The 18,086-nt window shown below is 55.9% G+C and overlaps 7 protein-coding genes across 7 annotated transcripts; 5 read left to right on the plus strand and 2 right to left on the minus strand.

Moving 5' to 3' along the window:
* Window positions 1-80: 80 nt before the first annotated feature.
* On the plus strand, window positions 81-1,748 carry B0I36DRAFT_344191 (ATP-grasp domain-containing protein; the record flags this gene model as incomplete). The annotated part of the gene is made up of 4 exons (XM_046156236.1): window positions 81-134; window positions 275-367; window positions 478-1,627; window positions 1,705-1,748. 4 exons carry the CDS (start codon window positions 81-83, stop codon window positions 1,746-1,748), a joined length of 1,341 nt encoding a protein of 446 aa, XP_046018500.1.
* A 572-nt stretch (window positions 1,749-2,320) lies between these two features.
* B0I36DRAFT_310697 (fructosamine kinase) lies at window positions 2,321-4,008 on the plus strand. The gene is made up of 3 exons (XM_046152288.1): window positions 2,321-2,662; window positions 2,857-3,568; window positions 3,770-4,008. Exons 1-3 carry the CDS (start codon window positions 2,476-2,478, stop codon window positions 3,864-3,866), a joined length of 996 nt encoding a protein of 331 aa, XP_046018501.1. The 5' UTR covers window positions 2,321-2,475; the 3' UTR covers window positions 3,867-4,008.
* A 269-nt stretch (window positions 4,009-4,277) lies between these two features.
* Window positions 4,278-6,032, plus strand: B0I36DRAFT_379418 (uncharacterized protein; the record flags this gene model as incomplete). The annotated part of the gene is made up of 3 exons (XM_046160766.1): window positions 4,278-4,691; window positions 4,970-5,075; window positions 5,406-6,032. Exons 1-3 carry the CDS (start codon window positions 4,498-4,500, stop codon window positions 6,030-6,032), a joined length of 927 nt encoding a protein of 308 aa, XP_046018502.1. The 5' UTR covers window positions 4,278-4,497.
* A 203-nt stretch (window positions 6,033-6,235) lies between these two features.
* On the minus strand, window positions 6,236-8,281 carry B0I36DRAFT_233370 (glycoside hydrolase family 15 protein; the record flags this gene model as incomplete). Its single annotated transcript, XM_046149228.1, has 3 exons — window positions 6,236-7,100; window positions 7,155-7,977; window positions 8,035-8,281. The coding sequence occupies 3 exons, from the start codon at window positions 8,279-8,281 to the stop codon at window positions 6,236-6,238; spliced, it is 1,935 nt and encodes a 644-aa protein (XP_046018503.1).
* A 56-nt stretch (window positions 8,282-8,337) lies between these two features.
* B0I36DRAFT_10522 (uncharacterized protein) lies at window positions 8,338-8,715 on the plus strand. Its single transcript, XM_046147778.1, has one exon. It carries the CDS (start codon window positions 8,414-8,416, stop codon window positions 8,657-8,659), a length of 246 nt encoding a protein of 81 aa, XP_046018504.1. The 5' UTR covers window positions 8,338-8,413; the 3' UTR covers window positions 8,660-8,715.
* A 2,412-nt stretch (window positions 8,716-11,127) lies between these two features.
* B0I36DRAFT_310705 (SART-1 protein) lies at window positions 11,128-13,717 on the plus strand. Its single transcript, XM_046152289.1, has one exon. The coding sequence runs from the start codon at window positions 11,271-11,273 to the stop codon at window positions 13,248-13,250; it is 1,980 nt and encodes a 659-aa protein (XP_046018505.1). The 5' UTR covers window positions 11,128-11,270; the 3' UTR covers window positions 13,251-13,717.
* Window positions 13,718-15,157: 1,440 nt separating this feature from the next.
* Window positions 15,158-17,919, minus strand: B0I36DRAFT_233805 (uncharacterized protein; the record flags this gene model as incomplete). The annotated part of the gene is made up of 3 exons (XM_046149255.1): window positions 15,158-15,978; window positions 16,051-16,992; window positions 17,127-17,919. 3 exons carry the CDS (start codon window positions 17,917-17,919, stop codon window positions 15,158-15,160), a joined length of 2,556 nt encoding a protein of 851 aa, XP_046018506.1.
* Between the last annotated feature and the right edge of the window lie 167 nt (window positions 17,920-18,086).

The following is an 18,086-nucleotide window of genomic DNA, read 5'->3' on the forward strand; positions in this document are numbered from 1 at the left end:
CAGACCGTCGTCGCGACTCCCACCGTTGCGAGTCCCAGCTACCCATCTCCCCTCTCGAAATCCTCCTCGCCCCTGCCGCCATGTTCAACCTTGCCCGCAGCCGCGTTGCGGCGTCCGCCATGCGGTCAGCCAAGGTCAGTGGCTGCCCACCCCGTCCTGCAGTGTTTCGCACTGCAGCAGCAACATTGCCTCGGCAGATGACACTCTAGTCTTCTGTCGAGGCCCTTCCGGTGTAGGCTTGGTTCTCGTTGCTAACAGGCTTGCGAAATTCCAGACCCAGCTCGCTCCCAGATTCCCCAGTGCTGTCCAGCAACAACGGAGAAACCTGAGCATCCACGAGTACCTCTCCGCCGACCTCCTCCGCCAGGTATGCCTCCGCGCCCGAGCAACACTTCGAACGCTGCTTCCTCGAGATCCATACGTTCTTGCTACTTTGGTAGCTAGCTACGCACGACAAGGCTAACATGTTCCCAACAGTATGGCATCGGTGTCCCCAAGGGCAAGAATGCCTCCTCCGCCGCCGAGGCTGAGGAGATCGCCAAGGAGATTGGCAACGATGACATGGTCATCAAGGCCCAGGTTCTTGCCGGTGGCCGTGGAAAGGGTACCTTTGACAACGGCCTGAAGGGCGGTGTCCGTGTCATCTACTCCCCCACCGAGGCCAAGATGTTTGCCGAGCAGATGATCGGCCACAAGCTCATCACCAAGCAGACTGGCGCCCAGGGCCGCCTCTGCAACTCCGTCTACATCTGCGAGCGCAAGTTCGCCCGCCGCGAGTTCTACCTCGCCATCCTCATGGACCGTGCCTCACAGGGCCCCGTTATCGTGTCCTCTTCCCAGGGTGGTATGGACATTGAGGGCGTCGCCAAGGAGAATCCCGATGCCATCACCACCACCTACATTAACATCAAGACCGGTGTCACCGACGAGATTGCCCGCGACGTCGCCACCAAGCTCGGCTTCAGCGAGCAGTGCATCGAGGAGGCCAAGGACACCATCCAGAAGCTCTACAAGATCTTCCTCGAGAAGGACGCCACCCAGATCGAGATCAACCCCCTCTCTGAGACCTCGGACCACCAGGTTCTCTGCATGGACGCCAAGTTCGGCTTCGACGACAACGCCGACTACCGCCAGAAGGAGGTCTTCCAGTGGCGCGACACTACCCAGGAGGATGCCGAGGAGGTCCGCGCTGCCGAGTCTGGCCTCAACTTCATCAAGCTCGACGGTGACATTGGCTGCCTTGTCAACGGCGCCGGTCTTGCCATGGCCACCATGGATATCATCAAGCTTAACGGCGGCCAGCCCGCCAACTTCCTTGACGTCGGTGGTGGTGCCACCCCTGCTGCCATCAAGGAGGCTTTTGAGCTCATCACCAGCGACCCCAAGGTCACTGCCATCTTTGTCAACATCTTCGGCGGTATTGTCCGCTGCGACGCCATTGCCCACGGTCTCATCAACACCGTCAAGGACCTCAACCTCAAGATCCCCATCATTGCCCGGTTGCAGGGAACCAACATGGAGCAGGCCCACGCTCTGATCAACGACTCTGGCATGAAGATCTTCTCCATTGACGACCTCCAGAGCGCCGCCGAGAAGTCTGTACAGCTGTCCAAGGTTGTCAAAATGGGTAAGTCACTGCTTTAATTCGAGGCATTGCCTACGTGCTCCCTCCATGCAGATCGCTAACGTCTGGATTTCTTGCAGCCCGCGACATTGATGTCGGTGTTGAGTTCACCCTTGGCATCTAAAGAACTGGGCATTATGAGCTTGCTCGTTCTTTGTACTAACTCAGGTTATGGCACGCCCAGGGTGTGCAGTTGAGGAGAATGGTGAGGGGAGAGATGGGCTTCGAGCTTCTTGGCGCATTTTTTCCTTGTTATCCTTGGGATCATGTTTGGCATCCTACCAACAAATAGAAGGGGGCTAGTACATATAATCAATGGGTGCATCTCGTGCAAATGACAAACATTTCTTAAAACCGACGACTGTCCGAGGAAGGACAGGCTTTGTGCAAAACCATGAATCTTGGCGTAAGGTGAGTCTGCGGACCAGCGAGTTGGGCTAGCTTGGCATGCGGGCTCATTTGAACCATGCTGTCTGTCAAGGTGCGCGTCGAATTGCCCAGTGGAAGTACTCAATTGTCTATCTTACGTTGAGATGCGTAGGGACCCCCTTTAAGAGTGCTGTGCGTGGATATCTCTTGTGTACTATGACGTGGTGTCACACGCATCTCAACACTTATGCGACAAGCATTCCCCACGGTTTAAGACGGATAACCTCGCGCCCCGCACATCACCCTTTCACGCGACCGCCAATTAATTGTGCAACCAAGCTGGCATCTCAGACCACAAGTGGGACAGTATCGGCAGCCCTTCTTTGTCCATTTGGTCAATTCATCGTCCCCTGTGCGAGATTGGGTTTTTGATCATCAGGACACTTGCCGTACCAATTTTCAACTTGGTCATCTCGCCAGCCATGTCCAGCGTGGACCCAGCAATCCTCGACGCACTGGGCCGCAAGTCGGAGCAGACAAAGATATCCAGCCATGGTGGGTCTGGCTTCGCCTCGACATTCAGACTCTCATCGGTGAAGAGTGATGGTCAGACAGTCAACTACTTTGTCAAGACGGGGAGTGGACCCGAGGCGGATGTAATGTTTACTGGTGAGTTTCACTTTGTCGCAGGAGGCTTTGGGTGCTGCTCTTACACGGCCCGCTCCTACAAACAACGTGACCGGCCTCATGGCCACAACGTTCATTTCACTTTGTTTAAAGCAATGCTACTTGCCAGCCACCTCTCGACCCTCGGGGATTTCCAGAGTCCATCCAGCTAGCTCTAACCACCAAGACCCCCCCAGGCGAGCACGCGTCGCTCAACGCAATCCACAGCGCCGTGCCCAACTTGTGTCCCAAGTCTTACGCCCACGGCGTCTTCTCGTCCGACGCCAACAAGTTCTTCCTGGTGACCGACTTTATCGACCTGCACTCAAAGTCCCACCCGGGAGGATCTGGCGAGTCCCTGGCCCGCAAGCTCGCTCGGCTGCACACCACCACTGCTGGTGGCCCCACGGCGGCCAAGGATGAGGAGGAGGAGGGACGGCGGCAGTTTGGCTTCCCGGTGACGACATGCTGCGGATCCACGCCGCAGGACAACTCGTGGAAGGCGTCCTGGCCCGAGTTCTACGCGGACAACCGCCTCCGCGCCGTGCTGCGTGCCGGGCTCAAGAACCACCACCACGACGCGGAGCTGTCCGACGCCGTCGAGGCGACCGCGGCAAGAGTCGTTCCGCGGCTCCTGGGTGCCGTGGACGCCATCGAGCCCATCAGGCCCGTCGTGGTGCACGGCGACCTGTGGAGCGGGAACCACGGGCGCGGGAGGATCGGGGGCGAGGGGGGCACCGAGGAGGTCGTGTTCGACGCGTCGGCCGTGTACGGCCACTCCGAGTACGAGCTGGGCATCATGGCCATGTTTGGCGGGTTCTCGAGCGCCTTCTGGGACGAGTACCTCCGGTATGTGCCCAAGGCGGAGCCGGTTGCCGAGTGGGAAGACCGGAGGTCGCTTTATGAGTTGTGAGTGTTCTTCCCCTTCTTCCATTACTTTCGGGGTTTTCCTTTTTCCTTGCCGGGGAGGGTTTTCGTGATTCCTTGTTGTTGTTGTTCAAAGGCTGGCTGTGTGTCTCCCTCCCAGACATCAGCTGGGTTTTCTTGGAGTATTGTAATTTCGGGTGTCCATTCTTTCTAGGCCGGATCCATGACTAAAATCCCGTGTAGATACCATCATCTGAACCACTGGGCCATGTTTGGAGGCAGCTACCGAAGCGGCGCCATGTCTATTATGAAGAGGCTTATTTCAAAGTATGGTTCATAAGCAGAAAGGGGGATATCGGCAGGTTTAAAAGAAGAAATAACAACTACATCGTCTCAGATTGACCTGCAGATATCAACGTCACATAAAATAGTAACATTTGCTTCGTCCGGTCCCCTCACCCAAACGGAGGCTGACATCCATCAAGAGAAAATTACATGGTATAAGGTGTGAGAATGTGCACATCCAGCACGGTGTCATCGATACCTCGTTAGCTGCCTCCCATCGAAGAGTGTTCTTCTTGGTATATACCCTCCTCTCCTGTGTCATGTTTCCAAACGCAGTCCCGTAGAGTGCCATTTCCGTCCTACTTGTTGCTTCCGCACCCGATGCTGGATCCCGGGCATGTGGGTCTAATCGCCCTCCGGCATCAGCCCCGCCCCGGAACGAACGTGTACAGGGACCGCACACTTATCACCGCGATCTCTCTCACCACCACTTCCCCCTTCAGTCTGGCGAAATCAACACATTCTCCCGACGACAAAACTTTGGGACCCCACAAGACTTCTCCTTGGCAGCTCTGTTTGTGTCTGGTATGAGCCGGGGCAGTGTCTTTGTCATCTCCGTCCGTTAGACCCTGGAAGCAAGACAGATAAAGAAAGCCGGGACAATAAGTTCAGAAAAGAACGCCACCATGGGAGACCAGACTCCCTCCGTGTCCGGCGCCGCGGACGTCAAAGTCGCGAGGACGCGGCCGCACAAGGCCGTCGTGGTCGGCATCAGCGGCGCCTCGTCGAGCGGCAAGACCACGCTGGCCCGGCTGCTGCGGGACATTTTCCCGAGCACCTTCATCCTGCACGAGGATGACTTTTACAAGATCGAGTCCGAGTAAGTAGTGTTCTGTGTTCTGTGTTCTGTTCTCTTTTCCGGAAGTATGAGGCGCATCGAAAGAACTTCACAATGCGCAGACCGGGAGGAGACACAGGAACAGATCCTCCTTTTTCGGCTCGTGAATTCTAGTCACAGAATTATTTTTGCATGTCATTCGCTCCAGGAGAGGACGCTGCCGTCCAACGGAAGAGGACTGACCATTCTTTCTGTTCCTCTTCTTCTTTTCTTTTTCTTCTTTCAGTCCGAAGTAAATACTGATATCTAGGCAAATATAGGCTGCCGTCCAAAGACGGCCTGCTCGACTGGGACTCTTTCGACTCGCTCAACACGGAAAACATGGCGAAGGCGCTGGCGTACATTCGTGAGAACGGCACGTTTCCTGTAAGTCTGGCCCAACCACCCTTACTTTCTACATGTCCTCTCTGTTGCCTTTCTCGTTCTTTTTTCTCCCCCTTCTTAAATTATTTCCTCCTTCTTGCTTTGAGAATCAGTTCCCCCACTCTACACAGCGTCTGCCTGGCCCAGGGGCCGTCTTTTCCAGATATGGTTGGCCGGTGGGCTTGCATCCGTCTCTAGTCACCACTCCCTGTGACTTATATAATGCTGCATATTTCACCTTTGTTCAATCTGATTTTTAATGTCTCAACATACCTCACCCCATCGCTCGCTAACGCACACCTCGCCATGGACGCCGGTGCTCCAAAAACACAGCCCTTTGTCGAAAGCATAGAAGACAAGAACTCGGTCGGCAAGTGCCCCGTCTCAGACGCCAAGATCGCCCAGATGCGGTCCAGGGTGCAGCAGTGGCTCGCCCCGGGACAACCAGGCCACGGCCTGCTGAAAGCAGCAGCAGCAGCAGCAGCATCTACCAGCACCTCCTCCTCCTCGTCTCCTTCTGTAGAAGCAGCCCAGCCCATCACCACCACCAAACCGGGCCTCAAGATCTGCATCCTGGACGGCTTCCTCTTGTACTCCCCCGAGATGGAGGCCGCGGGCATCTTGTCCCTGCTCGACATCAAGTTCTTCCTGCTCGTGAGCCGGGCCAAGGCCACGCAGCGCCGCGAGGCCAGGGACGGATACGTCACGGTCGAAGGGTTCTGGACCGACCCCCCAGGGTATGTGGACCAGATTGTCTGGCCCAACTATGTAGAGGGACACAAGTGGCTTTTTGAAGCGGGGGATGTGGATGGTGATGGCAAGCTGGACAAGAAGGTGCTTCGTGACAAGGCGATCCTGGCACAGACTGGGAAAGGTGGGGATGTGGACATGGAGACTACATTTGAGTGGGTTGTCGAGACACTCATGCATGAGCTAGAAGCAATCGGAAGGAGTGATTAAGGTGGAATGACGATGATGAAATATATATACATATGGAAAGTTCTTCATAAGGTCATGCGTTGCCTAGGTCATTCCGCTGCCTCTCTTTTCCCACCAAGGCTAATGCTGTCGTTTGCCAGCTCCCAGTTCGGTTTTCTGCGTTCTTTCTCAATATACTCTATCTTGTTCATCCACAGTCTCTCCCTCATCGTAACCTGGATCGCTTACTGCCAAGTATCTGACCGCGAGGCAGTGCTGGAGCACGAGGCTGGAGCAGTGTAACTCCGGTTCGGGTCGGCCTCCCAGGTCACGGTGCCATCAGTGTTGACGACAATGTACTTGTATTGGAAGGATTGTCCAGCACTCAGATTCAGAGTTCCGCTCCAGATGGGGTTCGACGATGTGTACTGGTTGGCACTGAGCGCGACGGCCTTCGTGGGATCCCAGCTGCCCAGGTTGGCAGAGCTGCCAACAATCTTCACAGTCTGTCCAAACGTGGTGGCCTTCTTCACGGTGAAGGTGACAGCAACGGCAGTGGCGACGGGGCAGCCAGTCTGGGTAGGAGTACCAGTGGCCGAGACGGTAGGCTTAGTGAAGGTCGCGCTTGTAGCCGTGGTGACAGGGGTTTGGCCAGAAGGGAATGACACTGCGGTGAAAGCAGAGTAGCTACCGACCTGAGAAGTGGCGGAGCAGACGGACGGGACCGACGATGCGCTAGGCACAGCCCAGCCGACGGGAACAATACCGGCACGCCTGGCGGCTGCGGTCAGGAAGGCAGCATACGACCAGGTCAGATCCCGGGCGGAAAGGGGTTGGCCGTTGTTGCGGTCAAACTGTTCCGCGATCGAGCCGTTGGTCTGGATGTACTTCTGAACCACGTTCATGAAGCCCTCGCCATAGAGAAAGACCGCATTGTAGATATCGGTGTAAGTCTGGGTGCCTGCAGCGTAGGAGCCGACTACAGCGGAGGGATAGATGTCCTTGAAGAAAGGTAGCGAGGTCGAAGTAATAGTAATCGACTTCTGCGTCTGCCAGACGTAAAGCGCATCATACAGTTGTTCAGCAGCGGCGAGGGTGTTGAGGTACCACCTATCAGATCGAGTTAGTCATGTACAAACAGTTGGTGGCTGGAAAAATGCTTACGGGTTGCCATTATAGTAGACATCCTCAGAATATCGGCCAACCGCCACAGCATAGCCAGTCGGGATGCCAGAATTAATGGAGTAGATCGAGCGGAAGCTGTCCACAACGACCTTGTGGCTGGACAGCGCCCGATCGCTGCAAGGCTGGAAGGTAGCAGCATCACAACCGAGAACTGGGTCGAAGGAGTGGATGGAAGCCAGGATGCTGTTAGCGTCTCGCTCTTGCCTGCCAGTGTTGACGTTGATGTTGGCACGCGCGTAGCCTCCAAGGTTTGTGGTCCAGTAAGACTGTTGGAAGCACAAGATTTGAGGAGCAATAGCATCGCAGCCCGGGCAGGTCGTGCCAAGAGACTTGGCCAAGGCGCTGCCTTCGACCAGAGCACGGTGTTGAGCAGCGGTGGTGAAGAAAGAGCTGCCGTTGACCTCCTCCCAGAGATCGAAGCCGGTTTTGTTCCAATACTGCACGACGTAGGCTAGATCGTTCTTGATGACAGGCCAGACAGCGCTGGACGCAGTCGAGGAGTAGCCGTTCGCAACAAGCCACTTGGAGTAGCCAATCATGGCGATGGCGCGGAGGGCAGGGCCATCGCGTTGAGGGCGACCCCAGGCACCAGTAAAGGCGCTCCCGTCGACGTTGTACTTGGGTTCACCCAGGCCGGACCCATCGGATAGGGAGCCTGAAGGGTTGGAAACGGTTTGCAGCTTGGCCTGGGCGACAATGTACTGCTGGATGCTCTGCTGCAGGCCAGCGTCGTATTTGTTGGAGAATCTGTCGACGATGGCCGTGAAGACAAGTGCAGCATCCCGGGTCCAGGTGTACCAGTCTGTTGGAGAGGGTCAGTGTGGCTGCAAGGTTTGTCTTTAAAGGCTGAAGCACTTACAGTCCGGGTCGGTCCGGGAAGGGGAGGCAACGACAAGACCTGAGTTAGCGCCCTGCGCATTGCAGCCAGAGGCACCAATGTTACACAAGAGCTCCTGCAGGGCAATGGGCTCCTCCTTGGCAACGAAGTCGTCCACGGAACGCTTCAGGATGGCTCCGTCAAAGTCACCAGCACGAACACTGGGACGGGCGAGGACATGTTGGAAGGCCACACTGCCGAGCAGCAGAAGGGAGGAGAGGGCATGCATGATGGGCCTTGCGAAGGAGCTGTTGCCGTGGTTGCTGGTGAGGGCTTGTGTGACGTTGGCAAAGATGGCGTCCATGGCCCTGATATTTATATCAGTGTCACGTTCTGAGTCCAAGTGTCGTCTGCCCCCAGGATGACACAATACAGTACTCGGGGTCCACTACAAGTGAGGTTGCGGTGCCCCGGCTGCCGATTCACGTCTCCGCCACCCCCGTACAGGCAAGTCGTGTGTCGATGGGCACAAAACAAGCCGCCTGTGGGACTCTGGGTCAGAGGTAGACGAGTCCGCCGGCTTGATGAAAGCACCGACGCAAGGCCGCATAGGGCCGATTTGACAGGCTATTCCACTCTTGAAGCTTCAGCAAGGGTAACGGCCTAGCTCTCTGGGCGGCACGGGAGAGCAGTAGCTGGAGGGTCTGCGTATGCCGAAGTGAGGTTAGAGTCGGCAGCAGCCAAGCAAAACGGTGATGATCCTGGCACGCAGACAGTCAAGCTTTGGGCTCAGTGGGCTGCCCGGGGAGCTGTGTGGGTTCGGCCTGTGTGGGAGCAGGCAGGCAAGTCGCATGGAGAGGGATGTTAGCGTCATCTGACGATTTGCGTCAACCCTGCCGCGGCACACTGGGGATGAGCGGGAGCAGGCTCAAGAGGGAAGGTATCGACAAGGGGCAGCCCCATGGCATTAGCTAAGGAAGGGAGGTCTGGGGAGGGCATTCGGGCCGTGAAGGGCCATGGCGCTGAGCAGGCCACTTGCATGCATGCATGCGAGGCCGACACGCTGGCAGAAGCGAGATGCGTATTGTGCAGTGCGGGTGAAGATCTGGGGACGAAGCCACTCGCGCTGGGCAGGCACGCCCTGGCCAGGCACTAGCGCCGGCTCATCGTGCCTTCCCCAGCTCTAGCGCGGGGAAGCGCACACCCAATTCGCTTCTCCAGGCTCGCTTCTCCAGGCTCTGGCTCGCTTCCCCATCCTGTCGTTCCTGGCTCCTCGTTGCGCTGTGCTGTGTTTTTCTCCCGTGACCCGCACATGTCCGCAATGGAGAAATGAGCTCTGTTTCTCATGGCCCCTGTCGCGTAAAGCTTTTCCCTTGCACTAACTCGTGTATGAAGGCACAGTTCGGCAGCTTGTCGGCCCCCGAGCAGCCGCCCAAGGCTGTCATGTGATGTGGGCAACCCTCCACTGCAAAAGGTTGCACACTTGCTGCCCGCTCTCCCACGACCCGTCACTCGGCAGGCTCGGCGCGTAAATATTCGGACCAGCTTCCAGACGGCAGGTTTCTGCGGCGTGGAGACTGCTCAGATGAGGTGAGGAAACGCTGCGGGGCGTCCGCGTCACCACAGAGTACTTGCTGAAGTGTCTGTGCTGCTTTGTCGTTTCCTCAACAGTGCCCAACAGCCAATCAAACATAAATTATGCCAACTCTTGACTTTGGTACCGGCTGGGCAGTCCAAGTAACGACTTGGGCCCCTTTGTCAAGCGAACACCTCGCTCTGCAGGTACGCCCATAGTGCTCGAATCTACCTGTGACCGCCAACACGTCCCGTGAACCCGCCGTTGGCGTTGTAGACGTCGTCCATGGTCATGCCAGCGTGCCATTGCTGCCTGGGGTTCAGAGACAGTGGCCGAGTATTGACCGAATGCAACATCGCGGAGGCTCTCTCGGAACCCGGCGCTGTGGGAGGCGCATCGTGCGATGGGTGTGGGTGATGCCAGATCCTGCTTGGGAGGCAGGCGGAGTTGTAGCCAGGAACTGCGTCCAGGGCGGAGTTCACAAAGCACCGAGATGGCAGGTCTGCGGTGTCGGAATATGCCCGCCTCTTCTCCAGATTTCGGTTCAGCATGCATGGCATGGGCTTTTGTGTGGGGAATGCAGCAAAAAAAAAAAAGTCCCAGTAGCAGCCTGAGAAACGGAGCGAGGCTTATGCAATCACGAACGCGCATGTGACGTCGCCGGCTCAAGTACTGCGTAGGGACCAGCGGGCCGGAGTGGGCGCCATGACTTCAACATCTCTTAAAGATCGACACGAGGGACGACGCGCCGCCGAAATTGTCGCGGTTATGTTTGCGGGCAGCTCTCACCTGGACCTCACTTTTCAGACAACAGCATATCGAGTGCATGGCTGCAGCGATCTCTGAAGCACTCCGTGTGACAGCGACGTCGTTGGACGTCAAGAATGCACCACGTTCATCGTTGCTGATGCTGTGGTGCAAATCTCGAAACGTTAGGGAGCTAACGGTCAGAATGACACTAGCCTGCTACTGTTGGGTGACTTTGCAGCAATTAGGCAGGCAGGCGAGATCCTGAAAATCCTGCTCTCGGGAGGATATATAAGAGCATGAGAGGAAAAAAGTCTGTAGACGTATGGTTTACCCCCGCCTCATAGACCAATGGCCTGGGCAAACGGTTTTGGAATATATCGCCTCCGAACACCAGTCGCTACGCACCAAGCTCAGCCCTAGGGCGATCTCGGCTTCGCGACTGGGCCGGTTCTGTCTGGAACCCGTCGATAGGATAATCATCGTTGTAAGAGGATGGCTTCCATGAATAGCTCGAACTGCCTCGGTCTCGACTCTGACTGCTAAGCAAAGGAGGCCGGGCACAGGTTCGTGGTTTGTGTAAAGAAGAAAGAGGAAGGAGAGAAGAAGGCTGCCAAAATTTTTAGCATGCAGAACTTATGGGAAAGCCGCCTGCCAGGGGTGGAGCCAGCGGGTCGTGGCGCTGGCAGGCCAGGCAACGGCTGAGTCATCTGCGCATGCACGGACCGGGCCAATTGGCGGCTGCAAGTGGGCTCTCTCTGGACGGCGGCCATGGGCCGTCCGGTACATCTTCAATGTCATTTTCATCAAACCTGCGACCAGATTTCCAAACCCGGCCGTTGAAATCATCCACACTCATCGAAACAGCGGATCGCCGGACGAAAATTCGTTGCGCATCGGATTTGACGATCAAAGACCAGTAACTTGCTGCGGTCTTCCAGCCGCGCCGGCCACCATGGACGCTCAGGACCTTGAGGAGGCGAATCGCCTGCGGGTGTCGCTGGGCATGAAGCCATTACCCGTGCCCGGCGGCAGCACCGACGGCCCAGCCTACAAAGAGAAGGCCCAAGACGCAGAAGACGGCGATGGCGAGCCAGCGAGCACACTCGAAACGCGCGAAGCGGCGGCGTACGACAACTACAAGAAGGTCATGGAGGCGGAGGCTGCCAAGAAGAAGCGCGAAGAGAAGCTTGCGGCCATCAAGAAGGCGCGCGACGCCGCAAAAAGAGCCGAGGTCTTCGAGGGCAAGGGCCTGGGCGACGCCGACGACGACAACGACGTGAGCGCAAAGGCTTGGCTCAAGAGCCAGTCCAAGCGTCAGAAGAAGATTGACCAGGCACGAAAATACGAAGAGCAGCTGGCAGCTGCGGAGGCGGAGGCTCTTGCAAATGCTCAGTACACCTCGAAAGATCTGGCAGGAGTCCGCGTCGGTCACGAGGCCACGGCTTTTGAGGATGGTGATGCATACGTTATGACCTTGAAGGACACAAATGTCCTCGATGAAGAGGACGGCGACGAGCTTGAGAACGCTGATCTTCGGGACAAAGAGAAACTCAACCGCAACCTGGAGCTCAAGAAGAAGAAGCCGGTATACGACGTACACGCGACGATCGAAGATGGCGAACAGAGTCTGCTCGCACAATACGATGAGGACATGGGAATCAAAAGGTCAAAACGATTCACGCTTGATGCTTCTGGGACCGGCTCGGGCGCTCAGACGTTGGGCGACATGGCGGAGCAGGCCATCGGGCAACGAGCTACGAAGATCAATCTGGACATCTTGGAGGACGGCAAGCCGAATTCCGATTACCTGGACATTTCCGAGATCAAAGTCAAAAAGCCAAAAAAGAAGAAGAGCAAGTCGACAAGGAAAAGGCCGGCGGATGATGACGACATCTTCCCTACTGAGCCCGCGGAAGAAGACCACTCTATGGAGGTGGACTCAGGTGCAGGCTTCATCAGTAAGAAGCGCAAGACTGACGACTCTGCATTGATCGACGACGAGGACCTTCAAGCAACTCTCTCTATACAAAGACGCGCAGCGTTGAAGAAAAGGAAGAGGGTACGACCTGAGGATCTGGCGCGACAGCTCAAGGAGGAAGCCAACAACGACGACTCAGAAGACTTTGGCGACCTGGGTGAGGGCGGCCTCGTTCTTGACGAGACGTCCGAGTTTGTGTCAAACTTGAAGAAGGAGGATATTGAGGAAAGGAGGCCACGGCCCAAGCAGAGTGCGCCTGAACCCGTCACGGCAATGGAAGAAGACTCCGACGAGGATGAGCGCATGCACGATGGCAGTTATGCGGACGAGGAGCCCGTCAAGCGCGAGGAGTCACCAATCAATGAGGCTGCCGTCATCGGAGTCGACGAGGAGAAGACTGTCGGAACTGGTGTCGGTGCGGCATTGCAGCTCCTGAGAGAGCGCAATCTGATATCGCAGACCAACTCGTCCGATCTCAACAACAAGCTACGACAGCGGGAGGCGTTTATTGCGGAGAAGAAGACGAAGATCCACGAGATTGAGGAAGCTGCACGAAGACAGCGTGAACGAGATCGTGCCAGTGGCAGACTTGACCGAATGACGGTCCGCGAAAGGGAAGAATATGCGCGTCAGCAGAACAATGCGCGTGACCTTCAGGCTTCTCGCCAGCTTGCTGAGATATACAAGACATCATATGTGCCAAACGTCGAGCTCAAGTATCACGATGAGTTCGGACGGTCTCTCGACGCGAAGGAGGCCTTCAAGCACCTCTCGCACGCCTTCCATGGCAAGGGCAGTGGGAAAGGCAAAACGGACAAGCGACTCAAGAAGATTGAAGACGAGAGGCGTCGCGAGGCCCAGAGCTTCCTGGATGATAGCCAGAACGTCGGCATGAGTTCTGCGACTGCGCAACAGACCAAGAAGAACAAACAAGCAGGAGTCCGGTTGGCATGATTGCCCATCCGGCACGATTATTGAGCACATTCCGAGGAAGGGCCTCGACACTATCCAAAGGTGCTTCTTCCCTTTACATGTACACTTATCAATACATGGATATTCTAATGCTGACACTGCAAGACACGAAGGACTTCTGACCCAGTGGCTTGGAGACCAGTTGGACTATACGGCCTGACGCTTGGGGCTGCTCGGAAGACTCGCTGCCAGGGGCGATTGCTCTCAAGTTGCCCTGCCGTGATTTGTGATTTTCGTGTGCACCGCATTGAATTCTGTGCCACCGTGACGAACGTGATTTGTTAAAATGCATGGGGCATTCCGCTCCAGTGAACGTCTGCACTCTTGCATACCACAGGACAGTCTTTGTACTGTATCTCATGTGATACGATATGCTCGCAGAGGAGCAAAGGTGAGATCTGATGTTTAGCAACGAAACTTTCGACATAGATATTACAATACATTACAGTGTTACAATCCTAAAATGTTTAAATGCACTCTCGAGTCCAGCACAACCTGCTTACCAACCAGCGAATTGATGCCTGCAGCTTGTTTATCGGTGCCCCAGACTCCTCATCCTCCGCCGCCGGCCGGGGCACGTGTGTTGTGATCCTAGGTCGTTGGAGCAGAGCTGACGATGACCATCCCATTGGACTCTTTGATTGAGTACAAGGTCCGAGTCTCAGATCGGGGATGGCGTGCGGCGAATGCTGCAGGCGGTACGAGCGAAAAGCAACCCCCTGCGGTCTCGATTCTAGCTCCCTTTCCCATCTGTGCGCCATTTCTCCCACGAACGAAAACACGCGTACTCTCTCCTCTTCGTCAACCGACCCGGACAAGAAGGGAGGGGAACAGAAAAAGGGAAAAACAAGTTACTAATGCCCCCGCCGAGAGGAGGGGCTCAGTCCTGCCAGCGCGCGCCCTTGCGGTGCTCGTGGAGCTTGGCCGCAGCGGCGAGCCGCGTCTCCTTGTCGTGCCGCAGGTAGTACACGAGCCAGAGGACGAGGATGAGGAGGACCATCCAGACGACCACGACGCGCGCTGACTTGCGCGGCCGGGGCCGGAAGGGCGAGTACATCTCCTGGATTTTGCGGCCCATGATGTTCCGGTCCTCCCTGCGTGTGCTTGTGTGGGTGGTGGGTTTATGCGTGTGTGTTGTGTGTGTGTCTTTCTCTTTTGCTGGCTGGTTTTTCCTTTCTCAAAAAGGCGGCAGCGGAAAATGTGGTATGTGCCAATGATTGTGGCGCGAGAATGCAGTTAAGGGGAGGTACCGCCAGTGTTGCCGGGCCTTCGTGCTATGAAGCTCGAGATGAACTGGATATCAGTGTGTGGATCTGAGATCCTCATGGGGGCTCCTGTCCGACTGTAGAACCGGCCCTTGTGGAGCTGATGCGCTGAGTGCCCACCAAAGCCTCTGTAAGCAGGTGTCTTGCGTGCGCTGGTGGACGCCAATTTCAGGACTCTGGCACAAAGTCTTGAGTCGCAGACTTATCACAAGAACTTCAGTGGTTCTCATCTAGAGTGCACACCACATCGGAGCTTGTCAGTTGCTAATATGCCGCAATGCCCCTGCTGGGACTTGGGCCGTCGTCATTGTTCGCCAAGCACTGTTCAGGGTGGCCTGTGAGAGGCAATAGTATAAAGCGGTGTGCCCCGGCAGAACACGAGATTCACGACCCTCGGTCATTGTCAATGTCTTCACGCCGAGGTTCTTATTCGATGCAGAGATATAATTTGAGCCAGGTCTGTGTAGAGACACCAATGCAGTCGTATACATGTAATCTGCTGAGTATATGCCATGTAATGCATAGATACATGCCAAAATCAAGGGTTAAGCACAGTACGCCAATGATCCGTTCCGTACAACCTGAAAAAACGCCGTGCCAACAGAATCAAAAGCAATGTATCATCTATAGCTGCACCCGTGCCCCGATACCCTTGCCACGGTACCAGAGGTTCTCCTGCCAGTTGCCCAATCGGACGCTCACGTCTGCGTAGGCGTCCAGCTTCAAGGTGCCGCCGATGGCATTACGCACGGCGTCGTAGCCGACTGAGCCCAGCGACCATGTGACTGGCAACCTTGGCGTTTGAGACTTGCCGGGAGGGGCGGCGAAGGGTAGGTCGTTGATGATGCTACCTACCGGCTCAGTATGGTTGTAGAAGGCAGTCGCATTGACGAAATCCATATATATAGTGTTGTATTGTAACGGCGACACAAGTGTGAACGTGGCCGTCGATGAGAGGAAATGAAACGTGGTATCGCGGATGAAGTGTGTCTTCCCATCAGGCGCGTCGCCCGGCAGAGTCAGATGTGGGGTTGGAAACGTGAAGTTCAGCTTCGCGAGGCCGTCGCAAAGCTTTGGTTGACCTGGGATGCTTTCCCGATGCGCCTTCACTGTCAAAGTCGTGTTCATTCCAGACAGGTACTGTGAGATGAGGTTGCGACCAACATCACGGCCATGTGGTCCGCCCTCAGCCGGTCTCCAAGTCGCCCTAACCACCAGGTTGCGATTTAAACCTTGGACGACGTTGAGATGCTGCACAGTAGCGTCGCCAAGGATGGTGTCGTTATGCATGAGATAGATGTTGAGATAGGGGACTTGAGCGGTGTAAGGAGTGGGATTCGTCGCGCTGATGGTCGCTTCGAGCGTGATTGAGTTCCTGGTAGAATCAATAACCCTCATGGTCCCCAGCTGCGGAGCTATGTCGCTAAATGAGCCCTTTGGGAGAGCTACAAACTGTCAGCGACAGAACACGAGACCATAGAGAGAGCTACTGACAATCAATCAAAACAATGACGGACGTTTTACGGGAATGGTGCCTTCAGCAGGAACGCCCTTGACAACAATGTCACCAAGCGCCGTTTGCACCTTGATGTCCACTGATGCCACAATATCCAGCATAATCTTGTCGCGGCCGAAGATCAGCATCTGGATGACCTCACTGAAGACATCGCTGTCGGTAATCTCTAGTGGCGCTTTAGAGATGTGAGACTCAATCTTGAGAAGTGATTCTTTCTGATCTTCGATCCGCGTGGACTTGGCTGCTTGCCACTTCCGCAGGTTCAGCTCCCCCATCTTTCGCGAATGATACAACACATCTGCGGTAGCTTTTACATCAGTGACATTGATGCCAAAGTTCAACTCGGATGGTAGGCCAACCAAAACGAGAATGTTCCCCGAGACCTGCGGATGCGAAGCGGGGTCATCTGGCTCCGCGTCGGGGTCGGGGAGCGAGAAGTTGACGTCGGTCAAGGAGAAATTCCTAATCAGGTTGTCCAGGGAACGGCCGGGGAATGGGACCGGGACGGTCACGCTGGACAAGAGCTCTGTGATCCACTCGGGTGTCTGCGGGCCTGGGTGGCTGTTTCCGCGGACAAACAATGTGGCGGGCTCTCCCTTGATGAAGGAGTTCAGGAATGTGTCCAGTGGAGATGAGTCCGAGTGGGGACATTCCTCAGTGAGAGCATCCGGGAGCTCGCGAACAACACCAGTCACATTTGCAGAGACCTCGGCGTGAGGTTGCACATGCACCTCGTGTGTCATGGCGTCAACGACCTGGATAAAGTCATCCGGCTTGCATCCCGGTACGAGGATATCGAACAACAACTCAGGTACGTTGAAGTCCACGGGGTACTCGTTGAAGGCAGAGAGAGTGACATCGGCGATCATGGACGCGTTCAGGGGCCCGTCGTGAACGTTGAAGCGTGTGATGTTGTATTTGGGCAGCGCGGGAATTTTATTAGCTGTTCGCACGAAAAATCAGTACAAACTCGATTGCAAGAGGCAAAACAACCACTGGGCTTCATGGGCCCTTCTCATTACGAAAAGACCTTGGCCCCAAAATACGCAGAGGCAAAGGAACGGTAAAGGTCCTGACCTTCGAAGACAACAGTGTCGGTGACGGTATGGGTGCCAAGGGGAATTAAGCCCGACTTCAGGGTCAAATCAGCCACTCCCTTGAGGCGTATAGATTTCAGCCTCCCCTCCAACCACTCATTCGCAATGGTCCTCACAGCATTGAGGTCGCCAGTAGTCAGGTCAGTGACGAAATCCAGCTGCGTGACTTGACCCTCTTTGAGGCCGAGAACAAGCGGAGGAACGACAGCACTTCCGAGGACTATGTTCTCGTAGTCCGGGAGCCGCACTGTGATTTGGGTCTCCTCGGATCCGAGCTGGCCAGCGAGCCACAAAGCCGTACTGCCGATTCGGCGTACATGCTCGTTGGCTACTCGCGAGCCGTCCAATCTGAAGTTTCCCTGTATCCGCGCCCGGACGCCATTTGCAGTGATTGACTCGAGAGACAGATTTGTCGGCTCGATGACAGCCGCTTGCTCAGAGTACTCTTGAACGGCATCGGGGACAATAAAGGCCAGGATCGCAATGGCAATGACTAGAAGTGCGAGTATGCTTGCGGCGATATAGGAAGGCCACCGGCGTGGTGACTTCTTCTTTGTTGAGCTTATGGAATCGGCGCCACTGGGAGCAACATCATGCCCTTCTGCCGTATCGTCGTGCTGTGGCGCGTCGTCTTCAGCGCCGTCGTAGCGCGGGGCAGCCTCAGAATCGGCCAGCAATGGCGTTGATTCACTAGACGTGCCTCGCTTGGCTCTGGTATTGTGCTTTTTCGCAGGCGCAAGCAGCGGCGAGGACGACTCGTCGTCGGAAGCCATTGTGATTGCAGTGGCGGGGGCTCCGGTCGTCGGCGCCGAGGGTGATTGTAGAAGACTTGCGTGAAAAGATTTAGTAGTGATGGTGCTTTCCCATGGCAGGTCGCCTTGCTTGAAAGCACGCGCTCCGCAATGGATGATAAGAAAGAGGACTAGACTGAGGGCCGGGT

Source organism: Microdochium trichocladiopsis, assembly GCF_020744255.1.
Source record: "Microdochium trichocladiopsis strain MPI-CAGE-CH-0230 chromosome Unknown B0I36scaffold_1, whole genome shotgun sequence".
NCBI lineage: Eukaryota > Fungi > Ascomycota > Sordariomycetes > Xylariales > Microdochiaceae > Microdochium > Microdochium trichocladiopsis.